Source organism: Petaurus breviceps, unplaced genomic scaffold (genome assembly GCF_028583685.1).
Source record: "Petaurus breviceps papuanus isolate PSGF00001 unplaced genomic scaffold, PetGlider_PUasm1.0 91133, whole genome shotgun sequence".
In the NCBI taxonomy this organism is placed as follows: Eukaryota; Metazoa; Chordata; class Mammalia; order Diprotodontia; family Petauridae; genus Petaurus; species Petaurus breviceps.
In genome coordinates, this window is record NW_027187419.1 from 98,395,831 (window position 1) to 98,415,784 (window position 19,954).

The window sequence follows — 19,954 nt, forward strand, 5'->3', positions numbered from 1 at the left end:
TTAGGGGACAGATTAGTAAAGTTTGTTGTAACTGAATTTTTAATAATTTTATCCCTATTTAGATGTACTAATTTTTGTTTTTTAATTATTTTTAGGAATGACAGATGATGAAATCCTCAGGGCAGAGATGGTAGCCCAACTGTGTATGAATGACAGGACACATAGTTCATTGCTGGATCTCATATCTTTTTAAGTTTTTGTTTAATTTTCAATTGATTGTAGGTTCAATTTGATGTATTGAAAGAAATTTGAGAGTCACATAATGAGTCACAGAATGTTAGAACTGGAAGGGACCTTGGACATCCTCTTTTGTCAACGCCTTCATTTCATATATGAAGAAACTGATTTTCAGAGAGGTTAAGTGATATGTTCAAGGCTTAGAGAACAAGTCCATGGAAGAGTCTGTTTGCCAGAGACCCTCAGGTTTTTCTGGTTTCAGGTCTCCTCATTCTATAGGTTTTTCTGCAATAACATGTCTCTTTTGCATTTGGATTGAATTAGGTAAAAACAAAATAAATTATAACTCCAGTTGAAAAAATTATTGGATCTGTGACTTCAGTTCCTGGTGAGGAACTTCCTTTTCCAAAGCAGATCAGCACTTTCTCTGTAATTAAGAGAGTTGCCTGGGGGCATTTGAGAGGTTTAGTGGTTTCCCTTGCGTCACTCAGCCAGTGTCAAAAATGGGACTTGAATAAAAGTCTTCCTAACCCTGAGACCAGCTCTTTATCTACTATATCATACTATTAAAATATGATTGGTGTATTCTAAATTATATTTAGATTGTTTTATTTGCACTAAAGATTTTTTTGCATTAGCATATCATACACATATTCTCTCTCTTTTTCTTTCTCTATGTTTTTCATTCTCTTTGTCCTGTTGTTATGGAGTTTAGTAATACACAGTAGCTCTCAATATCATTATGGTAAGCAAATCACTAATTTCCAAGAACCTCAGTTTCTTCATCTATAAAGTGTGATAATAGTACTTTCTTGATAACCTTTATTGAGCCTTTTATGACAAGCTTCATTTAGCAACTATTTTCTTGGACTGTTAAAAAAGTTAAAGAGGCAATGTTGTATACTAGAAAGTGTGCTAACTTTGGAGTTAGATTTAGATTTGAACTAGATAATCTCTAAGATTACTTCTAGGTCTGCATTTGATAATAAATGATATCTTGGATTTAATAAAAATAAAACAAAGGTATGTATCATAACATGTATCTGATATAAAATATCTACTTAAAATTTGTTTCTCAATTTAATTTCTGTTAGTTCTTTCATGATCCCTAAATGAAGATGATCATTTGAATATTTCTAGGAGCATTCTTTGAAATTGTAAATCTCAGTTATTTTCTGGATCATATACTCTAGTTTGCTTTCTTTAGTTCCAAGGAAATAGTGTTATATATAGCTTTAAATACAGTTAGAAAATCATTGACCCTGGAGTCAGGAAGACCAGATCTTACCTCAGACATTTGACATTTACTAGTTCTGTGACCCTGGGCAAATCACTTAATCTAAATTGCCTTGTAAAAACAAATGGATAAATAAATACAGTTAGAAAAATAACAAAAATTAGAAAATGATAAAAGAGAAATCAATTTAAAACATGGAGATTTTAAGATATTACTTTTGATTCCCCTCCCCCCCATCACCCCATATCAGGTTCACTTTTAGTAGGTATGAAAATGCTAATAACAAAACACTTTTGGCACTCATCTATATTATATCTTCACAAAGCAAATAGTTGGTAAGTGTATAGATGAAAACTGCCTCAGGTTCCACATTGCAGGCATTTTAACTATGTGACAGGACCAGTGTTGACAGAACTGTTGCATTGTGGAGGCCTCTTGTGGCCATTTTCAGGTATTGTAATAGATCTTGATATTTGGACTGTTCTTAAAAAGTAATTAGAAGAGTGAGTATCCTGATTATTTGACACAACTTTTAGCCAGTGCTAATTTTTCTTGACATATGAATCATATTCCAGAAAATCCCAATCCAAAAAGTGGAATTATTCCAGGTAGCTACAGTTTTGAATCTGTGTTGTCAGCTGTAGCTGATTTTAAAGCTCCTGTTTTTGAACCTGGAGGTTCTATGCAACAAGGAATGTATACTCCCAAAGGTATGTTAATGTACATAAGAATAATTTTTGAAATATTAATTTTCTGAAGGTTAATTCTTATATGCTAGAAGAAATTGATTTATATTTTTTTGCTCAGCCTTGATTTTTTTCAGCCATATTATTTTTATCTTTTACATAAACATTGGTGATTATTTCTTACATAAACATTGATGATTGTTTACTTAGCAGACTCTGTTATCCTATTGCAGTAGGGATTCTTGGCCAAGCTTAACTGTCAGTGATCCAATATTAACAATTAGTATTTCAGTATTTCAGGGAACCATGATTTCATCAATGTGGTTATTTTATTTTTACCTATGCAGATCTGAACCCTTCCCTATCTTCTTGTAAGACAGTCTTGATAGTCCAGAATTGTCACCTTTACACCATAAAGAATACCATAGTAGGGTTTTTATGGAATGTAAGATAAAACAGTATCCTTCACAGAAAATAATTTCTACAAACATACTATAAAAGAAAAAATTAAATACTCATCCCTCAGTAATGTTGAAGCAGTTTTAATAAGAATTCATTATTGCACTAGTAGGATCTATGTTTTGGAATTTTAAAAATGTACTGAAACTTATCCCTTAAGTTTCACTCCAGATTGGAGACTTTCACCATCATCATCCTTATCCTGTTTTCATAGATGGTGAATTTGTTAAAATCCCTAAATAGGTAAGAAGTTTGACTATTGAAGCATTTTTGAAATTTTTACCTTATAGAAGAAGTTAATGAAGCATGTCCTTTCTCTCAGATGGTCTCTTACTACTTTTTGTCACAAAGAAAACCTTGGAGGAACATAGTAGAGCATTCCATGTCATAATGGCTTTTTTTTTTTAAATCATTGGTACTAGCTTTACTACTGAAATAAAGCATTTTGTTCCATAGTTAACTCTAAAATACTAGATAGAAAGGTGTCAGTTATATTTAATTTAATACGGTCTCATATTGTACACCCTCCTGATAATACACATCAAGTTACTAGAAAATGTTACATTTGAGGTTTTAGCAAAAGGGTAAACTGAGACAAATCTCCACACAAGATAACATTTATTATCAGGGGCATGTTACCTGTCAATAAATGGGTCATTGACTTGCCTTCATTTATGTTAAAGACTACAAGCAAAAAGAAAGTTCCCTATATATAGGTTTTGGGAAGTACAGAGCAGGGTAGATGGCATCATGGGATTAAGGGCAACATGATTGATTATAGAGCTGAAGGGCAGGGACCAACATGATTGGTTGGAAGTTTGGTAATGGAGGCTAATGATGACCCCCATTCTTCTCTCATGAGAAAAACAAACGCTCATTGTCTTGAGTGCAGGTGTGAGTTGGTGGCCCAGACTTTAGGATACCAAACCAGGTAACTTTGAGAGATAGGTTAGTAGAGTAAAATTATTGCTATCAGCCCCAAACTCCTTTTGTGGTCATATGCATTGGATTTTTAAACTTAACCCATTACAGGCCAGCTGAACTCTGAACTAAGTTCAGAGACAAAGAATCATGCCTTAGTCAGTTTTAGGACAAAATCAATTAATTGTAAATAAGATAAATAAGAAAATGGTATAAGATCAACCTTAATCTTCTTCAAAATAATATTTGAAATAGATAGAAGGTATGATATCTTTGGTTGTGGAATTTGATTTTACCACAGAGTGCATGAAATTAAAAAATTAAAACCTCTAGTTGAATGTTCATATTATTTAGAATATTGTATTAGTAAGTACTTTGAAAATATTTTGGCAGAACTTGTAAGATGAGTGATTAAAATCGCAAATCTGTACAGCATAGTAGCGTCACTTTATCTTGACTAATACTTTGCTATTATAAACATTCGTAAATACAGATTTAGAGATCTCTAAGATGAAAGAGAACTATTAAAAAAAACTTTTTTGATTTTTAAGCTATAACTTGATACCAAAGGAGGGAAATAATTACCCAGAAATCTTGCTGTGCTTTGGGAGAAGGTGATAGCTTATTAAATTTTATTTATTATCTTTGATAAAAATATATGGTTTAATTTTTAACTTTAATGAATGCTAGATTGGGGTAGCTAAAGTCTAATTAAATTTAAACACTCTGCTTCAGAATGTCAAGATTCCCAAGATTTAGAGTGGTGATTTGAATCTATTAAAATCAGTTAAGTTTTAAGTACTTATTTGTATTTCAGTAAAAGTCATATCACAGTTTGTAATTTCATGATTATTGAGATGAAAACCAAAAGAAAAATAATGCAATATTGTCTGTTCTGTGTGGATATTAAATATTTTAATAGCCTTTTTTGGTAAACATGAACCTATTGAATTTTTGGAATTCATCTGAAACTTTTATTATCATCTACCCTATGAAAGTAAAGTGTATTTTGAAAAATTATATATATATATATACATATATTTATATACACATACATATACATATACATGTATATAGAAAATATCCTTTTTGTTATTTCTTTTGCAGTAGTAACTTTTGGGGAAAGTATAAAATAAGAATAGAAATTTTTTGTTATTTATACATTTAAGAGAAAAGTAAATTAAATTATTTAGATTCTCTTTAATATCATTAAAAATTAAATTTAGATTTAAATTAAATTTCATTTTCTATTCAAAGGTAAATATTTTAAAACCTTTAATATTTTTGTGTCAATCAGCTATTTGTTGAGCAACTATATAAAGTAAATGTGGAGATGACGAAGGACCAAGAAATAATTTCTGCCTTAAAGGAACTTATGATTGAGTTGATATTCACATAGATAATTGCAGTATATGTTAGAATTTGAAAAATAGATGGGAGAGGTCTAAGCTATGAGGTGACACAGTGAATAGTGTCCTGGTCTTGGGATAAGAAGACTTTAGTTCATATCTTTTCTCAGGTGTTTATTTGCAGCATGACCCTGATCAAGTCACTTATTCTCTCTGGGCCTCACTTTCCTCATCTGTAAAATGAAGGGACTGTACTTGATTGGCCTTCCAAGATGCCTTCTAATGTTAAATTCATGGTCTGATGGTATGTTTGTTGAAAATAGAGTGGGGATTTGTTCCAGGCATGGGAGACTGCATGTGCAGCTGACCAGAAATGAAGTTGTCAAAAATAGGTTTGGGACTCTTGTAGAGTTCAGTTTGACTGGAATATGAAATGTGTAAAGCAGAATGGTTTTAGTTAAGGATAAGAACATACACAGAAGTGAGATTGGAGAATTATACATCCATTTGAGGTTCATTTAAAGAGTTTATATTTTATACTATTGGCAATAGAAAACCACTCATGGTTTCTGAATCAGGAAGTTATATGATCAGACTTGTGCATTAGAAATAACAATAACAACAACAATGATAACTAGCATTTTTATCATGCTTTATAAACTTTGTAAAATGTTTTACGTGTTTCTTCCCAACAACTCTTTAAGGTAGGTGCTATTGCTATCCCCATTTTACGTATATGGAAATGGAGACTGAGTAGATTTGCCCAGGATTACACAGTAAGTGTCTGGGGGCAGGATTTAAATTTGTGTCTCCCTTACTCCAGGTCCAGCATTCTTTTTACTGCACTACCTTACTGCCTCAGACATATTACTCTGGCAACAGTTGAGAGGATTGATTAGAGAAGGGAGAAACTAGAAGCAGTGAAACTTATTAAAATGTTATTAAAAGTAAGTCTAAGAGAGAATTAATGAAGATCTGAACAAGGATGATTGCATAGTGAATGAGAAAGAGATTGTACAATGATATTTGGTAGCAAATTGGATGTGGAGAGTGAAGAAGAGGGAAGAATAAAAGATATTTGAGATTTCAAATCTGATGACTCAGAAAGCAATGGTACCATGAATAGAATAAATTGAGAAGGTTGGTTTTTCTTGGGAGGGGGTGGTAGAGAAGTTTAATTTTAGATTTTGCTGGCAGAAATATCATGGAGATGGTTGAATGATATAGGATTGGATCTTGGGGTTAGTGTGCATGGGGACAATATAAATAGATTTAGTATTTGTCTTCATAAAATGATAATAGAAGTCATAGAATTCAATAATTGCCAAAAAAGGAAGATATAGACAAAAAGTGATTTTTATGTAGAAAAGGTGACCTAGGACAGAGCTTTGGGAGGAAGGTTGGCAAGGAGAAGGAGCCATAAAAGATATGCTTTACATATATTAGCTGCTTAACAATTATTTATTTAATGAATTAATAAATAAATGAATCAGTCGTTTTTGTGGAAATCAAGGGAGAAGAGTGTGACAAGGAGGGGGATGTCAAGTCCTCGAAAGAGGTAGAAGACAATGAAGATTAATAAAAAGGTCCTTAAATTTGGTGGTAAAGAGATCATTATTGACCTTGGCATATGCTTGTTTGTATAAACAAACAGATGTCCTACTGCTTGCATTAGGACTTGCATTTTGAGAACTCTTTAGTTTTCATATCTATCTGTTAAGACTGAAGTGTGAGAGGGCATACAGAAGGTTCTAGCTCCTTAAGAAGCTGAGAGGCTGCAGTTCTTAAACTTTTTGGTCTCAGGACCCTTTTCCACCCTTAAAAATTACTGAGGACTCCAAAGTGCTTTTGTTCATGTGGACTATATTGATCAGTGTTTACCGTATTAGAAATTAAAATGAATAAAATTTTAAAATACTGATCTATTAATTCAATAAAATAATAGTAACTTATTATATCTAAACATAAATAATATTTTTGTGAAAAACAACTATTTTCTTAAAAATATTATGAGAATTATCATTGTTTTACATATTTTTGCAAATTTAATGTCTGATTTAGTAGAAAACAGCTGTATTCTCATTTCTGCTTCTCAATTAAATTTGTTGCAGTATTGTTTTGTTTAAAGCATATGAACAAAATCTGGCCTTACACAGGAATGTAATTAGAAAAAAAATGAGTAATTTAATAGGCAAATAATATCTTAAATTATTATGAAAATAGTTTTCACCTTAGAAACTCTCTGAAAGAGTCTTAGGCCACACTTTGAGACTCCGATGTTCTAAGGGAAGGCATGAAAATACTTTTGAAGCCTGTTCTCATATGCAATATGCTGGTGAGGGAAGGAGTTGGTAAAGAGGCTGCTGATCAAATCCATCTCTATATATTCACCTCCAAGGTTAGTTTTAGAGAGTAGAAACTTTCCTAAAAGATAATTCTCCCCCTTCCCCATTACTCAGTTATGATCCAGGATCTTCTGGGTGTTGTTGTCTATAACAGTGTATCGTACGTAGTAGAAAGAAAACATTGATCTTAGTGTCAGTCTAGTTCTGAGTACTGATTTCTTCCTTAATTAGCTTTGTGCCTGAGCAAAGTACTTAGCATCTTTGAGCGTTGGTTTCCTTCTTTGTAAAATGGGAATAATAGTGCTAACACTACTTACTTTACAGGATTGTTTTGAACAAAGCACTTTATAAATCATAGAGCTACATATGTGTTAGCAACTGTTTTTTTAATGTATTTTTTCCAGATAATTTAATAGTAATTTTAAAATACTACCATCATTTCTTATATTTGCTAAAAGGGGAGAAAGTAGAGCCACCAACTCTGTAGAACAGTACTTGGCATTTAATATAGCACTTTGCTTCCAGTGCTTTTTTCATGCATGCTGATTTTGAATTAGAATTATTCATTTATTTATTGACCATCTTTCTAGATTATGAGCTTTATAAAGATGGGGACTTGGTCTTAATTGTTTTATTACCTTCTGAACTGTACTCTGCCTATAGCAGACACTTCAGAAATTTTCAAGAGTCTATTACAGTTCTTGAATTTGAACTTCACAGCAGTTTGGAAGATGTAGCTTGCTTTTATATATAGCAAGCTAAGTCATATATGCCACAATAACCCTCATAATAGTATTACAGAGCAGTTATAATAACTTATATTTATAAATGTCTTAGAGTACAGTAATCAACTTTCATTTTGCTGTCCCAGGATTATTAAGAAAATAATAAATCATGTTTAATTATTGTGTTATCTTATTGTGACTAGGACTAGGATTTTCACAATTGCTGGCCTGAAGCAAAAGTATAATAGGATTCTGTATCCTTGGTCAATGGATAATATTTGTTGTTATTGCCGAGTTGTTTTTCAGTTGTGACTTACTCTTTGTGACCCCATATGGGGTTTTCTTGCAAAGATATTGCAGTGGTTTGCCATTTCTTTCTCTCTCTCATTTTACAAATGAGGAATCTGAGGCAAACAGGGTAAAGTGACTTGCCCAAAGTCACACAGTTAGTGTCTGAAACAAGATGTGAACTTAGGAAGATGAATCTTCCTGACTTCAGGCCTATGCAGCACTCTATCCACTGCATACCTACCTGCCAAACAATATCCTTGGTCGTTGGATGGGATTAACATTTGATTTACTCTAGTGGGAATATTCTTAGATTATTTGGAAATAATCATTGCTTTTAGAATCATCAGAAATACTTAACGTTAAATTCAATGAATATTGTGTCTGAACTGTGTTAGGTGCTCAGATCAAAGTAACTGGGCTGTGGTTCCTGACTTTAGGGAAGTTACAGACAGAAAAACAGTACATAAATGACTGTAATATAAAGTAAAATGTGAGAGGTGCATAAGCAATACAAACAGAGTACTTGAGTTCAGAAGAGGTTACATTTGCCTTCATGTGGGGGAAGAGTCACAGAAGGCTCCATGAACAGAGGAAGTTTGCTGGACTTTACAAGAGGAGAAGGAATTAAACAGTTACAGAGTAGGAATATAGCAAATGAAATAGCAGAGCATGGTGATGGGAAGGTATGGACCTTATTTAGTAATGAGTCGTCTGTCTTGGCAGTTTATGAAGGGGAAGTAGTGGAGGTGGAAGCTAACTTACAGAATACCGTGAATGCTAGTCTAAGCAATTTGAAGTTTATTTCTCAAGCATTGGGAAGCCTTTGAAGTTTTTGAGTACTACAGTAATGCGATCACAGTTATGTATTTAGGAAGACTTAGACTGGAGGATAGAACGAAGGATACTAGAGACTAGAAATGATGAGGACGAATTGGTTAGGTGGCCATAGTAATCATCCAGGTGAGAACTAAGGAGGGTTTGAACCAGGATGATGGCTGTGGCAGCAGAAAGAGGGAGTGGGTGTGAGTGATCTTGTGTAGGCAGGAAACTGAGGCCCAGAGTAATTAGGTAAATCACCCTAAGGTCACTAGCTAGTTAGTAGCAAATCTATGACTAAGAACGTAAGTATTGTGACTCCTGGCATAGGGCTTTTAAAATTATATGTTCAAAATTCTTAGTTTAAAATCAGGCTCAACATCTTAAATATTCATCATGCTACATTGCTTATTTGTGATGATAACAAGACTATCAAATAAATTATTTTCTATTTTAAAATCTGCAGTGCTAAAATGATGGTCTTAGGAGTTAGGAAAGAAATAGTATGTTACATCAGAGAGTTACTATTTTAAATGGGAGTCAAAATAAATTTAAGATTAGTAATTGAAACTTTAAAAATTCACTTTGAAGTCATCTTTATAGTTATGATTGACACTTATAAAACATTTATGTCTTAACAACTAATTTGTTTGTCTTTCAGCTTTATTTTACAGTTTGTTTTCCCAAGGTATAAAGCAGGGGTGGGGAACTTTGACTTCAAGGCCACATGTGACCCTCTAGGTCCTCAAATGGGGCCCTTTGATTAAGTCTAAACTTCACAGAACAAATCCCCTTAATAAAAGCATTTGTTTTGTAAAACTTGGACTCAGTCAAAAGGCTACACCCAAGGACTTAGAAGGCCACATGTGACCTTGAGGCTGCAGGTTCCCCACAAGGAGAGTGTATGAAAGACTTTTTTATATGAGACGAAGTTTGTTATATTCAAATGACTCTTTAACACATCAAGCTTTTTACTAAAATTAATAATCTAAGAAGATATTCCATCTATTAAATTAAAAATTGCTAACAAGATTATATAATAACTTTCATCTTTAGGAATTACTATGTTAACTTGTACTTTTTTTTAAATGATAATAGCTGAAGTCTGGGATAGAGAGTTTGACCCAGTCATGGTAATCCTTCGGACAGTTTACCGTAGAGATGTGCAGTCTGCAATGGACAGATATACCGCATTGTAAGTTAATCATATTAAGTAATATGTTAATTGGATATTACAGATTGTATACTTCTGTGTATACATTTTAATTTCAGATTGTCTTATGAATTAGATATACTCATTATTAAAAGGGCATTTTAATTTGAGGGGAGAAAAATAATTGTAAGGTTTTGTTATCTAGCAGAAATTGGATTTTAGATTCTTTTAAAAGCCAACAGTCAATTTTTATTTTTAAAAATGAGTTTTTAATAGCGTTGAACAAAAATGGCAAAAAATTTGTATTATATAATGGAAGGAGTCAGAAGCTAAATTTTGTGCTATTCTGCTTCAGAACCAGCAGAGGAGGCACAAGTTAAGATAATAAATTCTTAGAACTTTGCTGTCTTCATCAATGATGATCATCAACATTGCAAAAGCAAGGGATATTTTTACTTGTAGCTCTTGCCATCTGTAGAAAAGAAAAAAAATGCTACTTGGCAAATGAGAACAGAGGGACAAAAGTTAAAACAAAATAAATTTTATTTGTAAGCATTTAACATGGTTTAAAATGTTGGAGACTGAAAAAAATCAAATTATGAATGATGTCCTTTTAATGGAGTATTTGGTTTCTTATTTTATTATCATAGCAATCTTTTTGTAATAATTATTGACATTTATTGTACTAATAATTAATTTTATAGTGTTATACAACTGAATAATAAAACAATTCTTAGCTTAATTTGTGCTTTTCTTTATATGAGGGAAGTTCCTAGTTTTGTCAGGAGTGCAGAGGACACACAATTAAAATAGAGCAATTTTAAGTCTTGAGTAAATATTTGTCTGAATCATCGTCACATAAAATTGAGCATAGTGAGGTATTCTTGGCAGTTTGATAAGAAATTGTAGTCATGGGTGGAGATTATCAAGGCTCAGGTATGTCACAGACTGAGTAATTTAAGGAAATTTTTAAAGTTGGAACTATGGCTTATTTTTGTGAGGAAGTGGATGTAAAAATGAAAGGCAAATGGCAAAAACAGCTAAAAGTCAGGTAAAAAGAAATGTAATTTAATTTTAAAGTTTATTTGTCTTTATCAGAATCTGATTTCTTTTTAATTTTGAACATTTATAATTTAGGAATAATCTGCACACTAATGCTTCAAATTAATGTCTAGTTTTAAGTAATTTGAAATTTATAGTCATTTTCATCTGGGAGTTTACCTTTATAGTATTAGGAAGGATTCTTTATGCAATTAATGTAAACAAAATTCGAGTACAGTGTTTAAGTAGCTTAAAGGAGCAAGGCCGTATTACTTCAAATTAGTGAAATGATTATTTTATGAATTCTAATTCTTTTTTCTTTGCTTAGATCAATATTGACAGATTTTTTTCTTGCATAATTAGATAATATATCTTGAAATTTTAAATTTTTGATAGGCTTATTACCTTAGTCTCCTTTTGTGCTCTTTTTCTCCCTACATCAGTCCTCTCATTCCCTTTTATTTTTTATGTTCCTGAACACTTTTTGTTTTGAATTTATTCAATAACTTTTTTGAAATTACTGCAGTACTCAGTAGCAGTTTGAAAATCTGTCATTAAAAGAAATATGTGTTAGTTGGATTAAAGTACTTTACAGATATTAAATTTTCTGTTGTTTTCTAGTAGGGTAGATTTGTGGCAGAATTTTGTCACTTGAAAATTGAAGATTATGTAGTTTTTTTTTGGGGGGGAATGTGTGCAGAAATGGTGAGAACTACAGTAAATGTCCATCTGTAAGATTAAAATTTAATGTTTGAAATGGCATTTCTTACAAAAAAAAAAGGGGCATCCAACTCTGCCCCCCTATATGAAGTTTTTCTCACTTGCTATCAAGAATTTTTGCTGAAAGTCTTATTGGAAAAAGTATATTTATTGATCACGAGTCAGTAGGACAACGTTAGTATATTAAAGAACATCATTGGTTGTCTTAAAAAAGTTTCTTAACCAGTTATGGAAGCCTTTTAAGTTGTGGGGAAATGATGATTATTGTAGGCAACTCTCCTTAAAGTGCTGAAAAATGTATTGGGCAAGATTAATTTTCTAAAATGACTTTAAAAACTTTTTTTGTAATTTTTTTTTTTAATTTAAAAAAGGCCAAACTTTGTGATTCTTTTGACATGGGAATAAATGTTAGTGTTTGTTTCTTAGAGATCATCTAGAGCAGCTCCTTTATTTTGCAAAAGAGTAATGGAGGCTCTTTAAGGTTAAGTTGTTGAAGGTTATGCAGCTAGTTGTTGGGAGAGTGGAACTAGAACCCAGAATTTTGCATAAATGTCCAGTGTCCTTTCCAGTTTACCATGCTACCTCATACTTGAGAAATTGGCTGGATTTTTTAGGTAATAAGCTAGTGTTTATTATAGGAAATAGTGAGAATTATTACATATTTCTGTCAGCTTTTAAAAGTTTTTATAGATCACACAAAATCCAAACTCTAGTTTTTAATATATTTACTGTTAAACTTAATAAAAAGAAATGCTATCCAACTTTAATTTTTGATGTTTCCATTGCCTCTTAATGTGAAGGTTGGTAGCTGTGCTGTGTTTAAAAACATAATGTATGTGTTTTGCATGTATTAGAACTTTTATTTTTTTTAAATTAAATTTTATGTTTATTTTTAGTTTACATCATTCATTTCCACAAGATTTTGAGTTACAAAATTTCTCCCCGTCTTTCCCCTACCCACCACCCCAAACAGCGATCCCACTGTATACCCTCTTCTCCAATCTGTTCTCTCCTATATCTTCCCCCATCCCCCCTCCAACTTTCCAGTAGGGCAAAGTGGATCTGCATACCCTAGTGCCTGCATAACCCTTATTTCCCAGTTGCATGTAAAAAAAAACTATATATTTTTTTAAAATTTGATTTTAAAACTTTGAATTCCAGATTCTTTCCCTTCCTCCCTTGTCACCCACCTTTACTGGGAAGATAAGCAATTCAACATAGGCAGTACATGTGTAGTTAAGCAAAACATTTCCATAGTGGATATATTGTGAAAGACTAACTATATTTCCCTACATCCTATCCTGCTCCCCACTTGTTCTATTCTCTACTTTGACCCTGTCCCTTTTCAAAAGTGTGTGCTTCCAACTTCCCTCCCCCCAAACCTGCCCTTCCCTCCATCATCTCCTCTCTCATCCCCTTTCCCACTACTCTCCTGTAGAGTGAGATTACCCTGTTAAGTGTGTATGTCATTTCATCCCTAAGCCAGGTTCAATGAGAGTAAGGTTGACCCATGCCCTTTTGCCTTCCTGTTCTTCCCCTCCATTGTAGCAGTTTTCCCTTGCCTCTTTTGTGTGAGATAATTTACCCCATACTGTCTTTTCCCATCTTCTCTCATTATATTCCTCTCCCACCTCTCAATTTCACCTTTTAAGTATCAACCCTTCATATTCAGTTGATCCTGTGCCCTCTGTCTATGTATACCTGTACACATATACACACACTCACATATGTATTCATACACCCATCTACCCTCCTGTATAGACATATATATGTACATACATATACACATTTATATTCCCTTCAACTGTCCTCATACTGAGAAAAGTTCCATAAGTTACAATTATCATTTTTCCATGTAGGAATGTAAATAGTTCAACTTTGATAAGTTCCTCCCACTTTTCCCTGTTTACCTTCTCATGCTTCTCTTGCTTCTTTTATCTGAATGTCAGATTTTCTATTCAACTCTGGTTTTTTCATCAAGAAAGACTGAAATTTCTCTATTTCATTGAATAACCATATTTTCCCCTGAAACATGATACTCAGTTTTGCTGGGTAGGTGATTCTTGGTTTTAATCCCAGTTCCTTTGACCTATGGAATATCATATTTCAAGTCCTTCGATCCCTCAGTGTAGAAGCTGCCAGATCCTGTGTTATCCTGATTGTGTTTCCACAATATTCAAATTGTTTCTTCTTGGCTGCTTGTAATATTTTCTCCTTGATCTGGGAGCTCCAGAACGTGGCTATAATATTCCTAGGAGTTTTCTTTTTGGAATCCTTTTCAAGAGGTGATTGATGAATTCTTTCTACCTCTATTTTGCCCTCTGCATCTAAAACATCAGGGCAATATTCCTTGAGAATTTCTTGAAGGATGATTTCTAGGTTCTTTTTTTGATCATGGCTTTCAGGTAGTCCAATGATTTTTAAATTATCTCTCTTGGATCTATTTTCCAGGTCAGTGGTTTTTTCAATGAGATATTTCACATTGCATTCTATTTTTTTCATTTGTTTGGATCTGTTTTATAGTATCTTGATTTCTCATAAAGTAATTAGCTTTCATTTGCTCCAATCTAATTCTGAAGGAATGATTCTCTTCAGTAAGCTTTTGAAAGTCTTTTTCCATCTGGCAAATATGACTTTCTAAGGCATTCTTCTCCTCATTGGCTTTTTGAGCCATTTGAGTTAGTTTATTTTTAAGTTGTTATTTTCTTCAGTCAGGTTGTTGACTTGCTTTTCGTGATTTTCTTGCATCCTCATTTCTCTTCCCATTTTTTCCTCTACTTCTCTTATTTGGTTTTCAGAATCCTTCTTAAGCTCCTCTATGGCATGTAACCAGTTTATATTTTTCTTGGATGCTTTTGTTACAGGAGTTCCAACTTCATTGTCTTCCTCCCACTCCTTGCTTTGATCCCTTTTGTCCCCAAAAAAGAAATCTAAAGTTGGATTGCTATTCTTGCTTTGCTTGCTCATGTTGCCACTCATTTACTTCACTTTTGAGCTTTTTTCCACAGTAGAACTCTGCTTCCAGAGGGGAGAGCTTTGTCCCAAATCGCTGGGGTTTTTGCCACTGCCAGAGCTATTAGTTGGCTGCCCTCTCTGAAGCCTCCACAAACTCTGGCACCTGGTCACACACCCCAGGACCTCCACCCAACACATCAATCCAGATCCAAACAGGTTAAAGCAAGAGCAATTACCTCTTAGATTGGTTACTTGGTCCCCCTACAATCTGCAGGCCAGGAGCTCTGAAGCAGCCACTCTGCGGCATCTGGACAGCTGCCGTGCCTCAGCCGTTTCTCCCTCCGGGGACAGAGGCTGGCCCGTACTCCCGGACCCCCTGTTCCAGAATCCACACTGACCTCTCACTTTGTCTTTGGCAATTATGGGTTGATGATTTTGGAAACTGCCACAACTGCTGGTGATTCACTCTCCAAAAGTCGGTTCCAGCCTTGGCTGGTCGTGGCTGCCCTGGGGCTAAAACTGTGGGCTCACGTGGGGCTGGGCTCTGCATCCAGCTCTCTGAGCTGTGATGAACCCTTCCTGCCAGCTTTCTAGGCTGCTTTCAGTTGGAGATTTGTTTCTCTCTGTCACTTGGTGGGTTCTGTAGCTCTAAAGTTTGTTTAGAGTTATATTTTATAGGTATTTGCAGTGGTTATGGGGAGAGCTCATGGAGTTTTCCTGCTTTTATGTTGCCATCTTGCCTCCGCCCCCCCTGTGTATTAGAACTTTTTGAGTTTCAAATAGTCAGTGATTAAGTATTAACTTTGAATTTGGTTAAATCCTTCTAATGTTCATCTTTTCATTTGCATTATTTCATTAATGCTTTTGAAATGAGGGATCAAAATGAAGTATAATATACTATTATGGGCACATATGAACTAATCTTTATTTTTAGAACATTTTGTTAAGTCAGGTGCTGTTGACCTAGAGGATATTAAAAAAACAAACAAACAACTGGAAGTATTTTTCCCTTACTTTTTACTTTAAAGTAATTAGGCTTATAAATATTTGTGATACAGCTACTTCATAATGTCTTACCCTAATATTTCTTTGTGACCTGGAGGTGACTCCAGGTTCCCAAAGGTAATGATAGTGAAGTATAAGCTCTGGAAGGTTCCACTGTGCTGGAAAGGTATTCTGGGGCCCTGGCAACAGGCAATTCCTGCTGTCTCTGAAGACAGTAAAGAAGTAAATTCTACAAAGCACTTGGTATGAGCATCAAAATTAAACCATCCAGGGCAGCTAGATGATGCTGTGAATAGAGCACTGGCCCCATAGTCAGGAGGACCTGAGTTCAAACCCGGCCTCAGATACTTGACACACTTACTAACAGTGTGACCTTGGGGAAGTAACTTAACCCCAATTGCCTTGCCTTCCCCCACTCCAAAAAAAAAACACCAAAAACCCAAAACAAAACACTAAACCATCATACATTTTGATAGTGACTTTAGTACATAGAGAAGGTTGTTAAAACATATTAAGAAATATGGTTTAGGAATCAGAAATGAGAGCAGTTGACAGTATACCAATAGATATGTTTTTTTGTGAGTAGGGATTGTTTTGTTTCATTCTTTGTACTTATATTCTTAGCAACTAGCATAGTGCCTGGTACTTAGTACGGCTAAATAAATGCTTAATGATTGATTGACACGTCATGAATATTTTCTTTGAGAAGACATTCAGGAGGTGCTATGGCCAGTTCACATCACACTAATGAAAATGATTGTATTTTAATGAATAGGAAGTCACTTGTGACTAACTTGTATTCATTCCATATATGTCTATATGTACACATTGTTTCCCCCATTAGAAAGAAATCTAGAGAGCAATGACTGTTTAACCTTTGTTTTTGTATCTCTAGAACAAAGAACAGTGCCTGACACCTAGTAGATGTGTAATAAATACTTATTGATTAATAGGGGAAGCATTTTTGAATCATCTGATGAAGTCAGACTGCTATTTAAATTCTTTAAGAGTCCCTCTTCCACCTTCATTTTCCTCTTAATTTTCCTCGTCATTTTATATGCTGAATCCAATCAAACTCGCTCTTACCTTTTCCTTACAACGTTCCACCTTTTGCCTCTGTGCCTTTGCATAATGATCTCTCATACCTAGAATGCACACTTTTTTTTTTTAAAGGTAATCAGGGTTAAGTGACTTTCCCAGAGTCACACAGCTAGTAGTGTCTCAGGATGACTTTGAATCCAGGTCCTCCCAACTCCAGGGCCAGTGCTTTATCCACTGCACCACCTAGCTGCTCCTGAATGCACACCTTCTTAACCTGTGCCTCATAGCTAGCTTCTTCTAGTTTCCTCCAAATAATAGTTCAGGGCCTATATACAAGGCTTTTCCTGCCCCCTTGCCCCCAATTTATTTGTAGGTTTTTTTCCTGTTGGATTTACTTTGTTTTGATTTGTAAATACTTTTCATATAGCTACTTGACATGAGATGCTAAAGTCAGACAGAAATGAAACATCTCTAAAATGTGATTTCATAATCATCATAGCATCAGAATATTATAATTTCCGATGTGTAAGACGGTTATAAATTTGAGAATAAACATTCTGGTTGTATACCTTAATTTTGTTTTTTTTCCCCTCTTTTTAAATAAACCACCACCAGTTTGTTTTCAAAGTTTTTTCATAAAAAAATATAACTTTACTAAATCTTAATTTCTTGTTTGCATGAGAAACATCATTTGAAAAATTAAAAACAAAAACAGGTAACTACATATGATGTGATCAGATTATCTTGACAGTATTTCTCTTGGTAGGAACTTTGTGAGTAGGGCAGGATTTAATATTACCACAACGACTTAAATATTCTTTTGAGTTCTTATGGATATTGTAGCCATTTTAAATGGAAGTTTATGGTAATCATCTTGTTCAAAGTACTGATAATTTCTAACAAGAAATAATAATGAAAATATCTTCAGTTGGATTATTTCTCTTGTGTAAATGTTGCGTTGTTCAAGTAGTATCTAAGCACCTTAAGGGAAGTTCTTATTTAATATCTGAAATAGGGAAGTCTGAGGCACAACGCTTCTGAGTATAATGATTTTTTGCAAGGCTAGCAGTCATCAAATAAGGTCTACTGACTCCTCAGTAGTCAGAGACAAAGGAGTGATTTACAGAGTTTATTTTTATAACATAAAAAGAGGAATTAGCAATCTTAGGAAACTTATTTGAGTATAATTCAGTTGGACAAGGGAAGTCATCTGACAGTTTACTTTGCTGGGGCTTTCCTTACACAATTGCTGTTGCCAACGTTTGGAGGGTGGGCACGTCAGGGGCATAAGGGGGAATTTCTAGGGTGGGACAACTATTAAATTTGATATTCTATTGGATTAGGGCCTGTGTTAATCACCCTGTTTAAGTGAGATTGCTTTAGAAATCTTGTCCTGCAGCTGTAGCATTTGTAGTTAGAAGTGTTGCTTTTTAAAGGATGTGTAGATGGACTAATATAGTTTTTTTTAATGTATTTTTAATTTTTTGATTTTTGGAGGGCAGTGGGGGTTAAGTGACTTGCCCAAGGTCACACAGCTAGTTTTTGTGTTAAGTGTCCTGAGGCTGGATTTGAACTCAGGTCCTCCTGACTCCAGGGCTGGTACTCTATTCACTGTGCCACCTAGCCACTCTGACTAATATAGTTTTACTAGAAAGAGTATCTTACTTCAGGGAGCTCAAGAAAAGAGGAATTTATCCACTAAGACTAAAAGGAACTTAACCTTTAGAAAGAGTCTTAGAATAACTTAATCCTATAAATATTTTATTCCTAGAAAGCTATATGTGTACTCTAAATTATCAGTAAATAATATCTACTAATAGAACCTTTTCAGTAAAGTTTATTCCTTCAGCAAGAATGTTTTATTCTTGTGTTTACATTCCCAGTGTCTTGTACATAGTAGGCATTTAATAAATGTTTATTCAATTAGAACAAAAAATAGACAAGCTGTTGATGCTATAAATTGGGAAATAGATGAAGGAAAATACATTGACACTAATACTGATAATTTTATACAGAAGTTTAGCTTATGAAAATTAATTACCATGGTGAGAAGATTAAAAAACCTAGATGCCAACTATTAGTATATACTTGTTCTCAGTTATAAGCAGGGAGAGAGATGGCAGATGGGGACAACATCAAGTTAGAATACAAATTCATTTGTAAAATCTCATAGCAGAGGATACTAGAAGATTATAAACAGTTTTGCCTAATTAAGTTTTGAAAAGCAAGGGAGAGAAAAGCAGTTTGAAGAAAGCTTGATGAGATATCCAGCTAAGAAAAGACATCTCAAGGACACTGAAAAAGGAAACTAGAAAGAGGATGAAAAATATCGGAAAATATCTGTAAAGATTTTTTTTTTATAACAGACTCTTTATCACCATCAACAATTGATAAACTGTTACATTTGGACCCTAACATCCCAGTTTTAGATGTGTTTTTATAGGGAAGTGAGTGGAGATATGACAGTCAAGAAAATAAGAACAAAACAGCTGAACTTGACCAATAAAAAGAGGAGATTCATTCTGGAGGCGTCATAATTTCAAATGCATTGAGGGATTGAATCTCAAGGTTTTTGAAAAAGAAGGGGGGGTGGCTAGGTGGTGTAGTGAGTAAAGCGCCAGCCCCAGAGTCAGGAGGACCCGAGTTCGATTCCAGCCTCAGACACTTAATGCCCACACAAAAAAACTAGTCATGTAACCTTGGGCAAGTTACTTAACCCCAATTGCCCTCCAAAAGGCCAAAAAAAAAAAAAAAAGAAAAGAAAAAGAAGGGAAGTTATCCAGAATATGGGAAAAAAAAATCTTAAATTTTATTACCAAAATGTTACAGAGAACATATCAATAACAATTGACTTTCCAATGTCTACAAAATTTTTGTGCGAACCAAACTGCATCAAAGGAATCCTTGATGAAGATATTAGATAGGGACAGCTGATCTTTCTCAGGCAATTTATGGTAGATCACATCTTGGCTACTAAAGGATTGAGAATACAAGATCTCACTGCTTCTATTATTTGTAAAATATTTAAAGACA

The 19,954-nt window shown here is 33.9% G+C and overlaps 1 protein-coding gene across 3 annotated transcripts in view; it reads left to right on the forward strand.

Annotated features, from left to right (window-relative positions):
• UBR3 (ubiquitin protein ligase E3 component n-recognin 3) overlaps nucleotides 1-19,954 on the forward strand; it is a 330,855-nt gene that overhangs the window by 135,895 nt on the left and 175,006 nt on the right. For all 3 annotated transcript variants that reach the window (XM_069080034.1, XM_069080036.1, XM_069080035.1), the window contains exons 17-19: nucleotides 96-181; nucleotides 1,983-2,124; nucleotides 10,105-10,201. In XM_069080034.1, coding sequence (XP_068936135.1) covers nucleotides 96-181; nucleotides 1,983-2,124; nucleotides 10,105-10,201 — 325 coding nt within the window. The remainder of the gene's footprint in view (nucleotides 1-95; nucleotides 182-1,982; nucleotides 2,125-10,104; nucleotides 10,202-19,954) is intronic.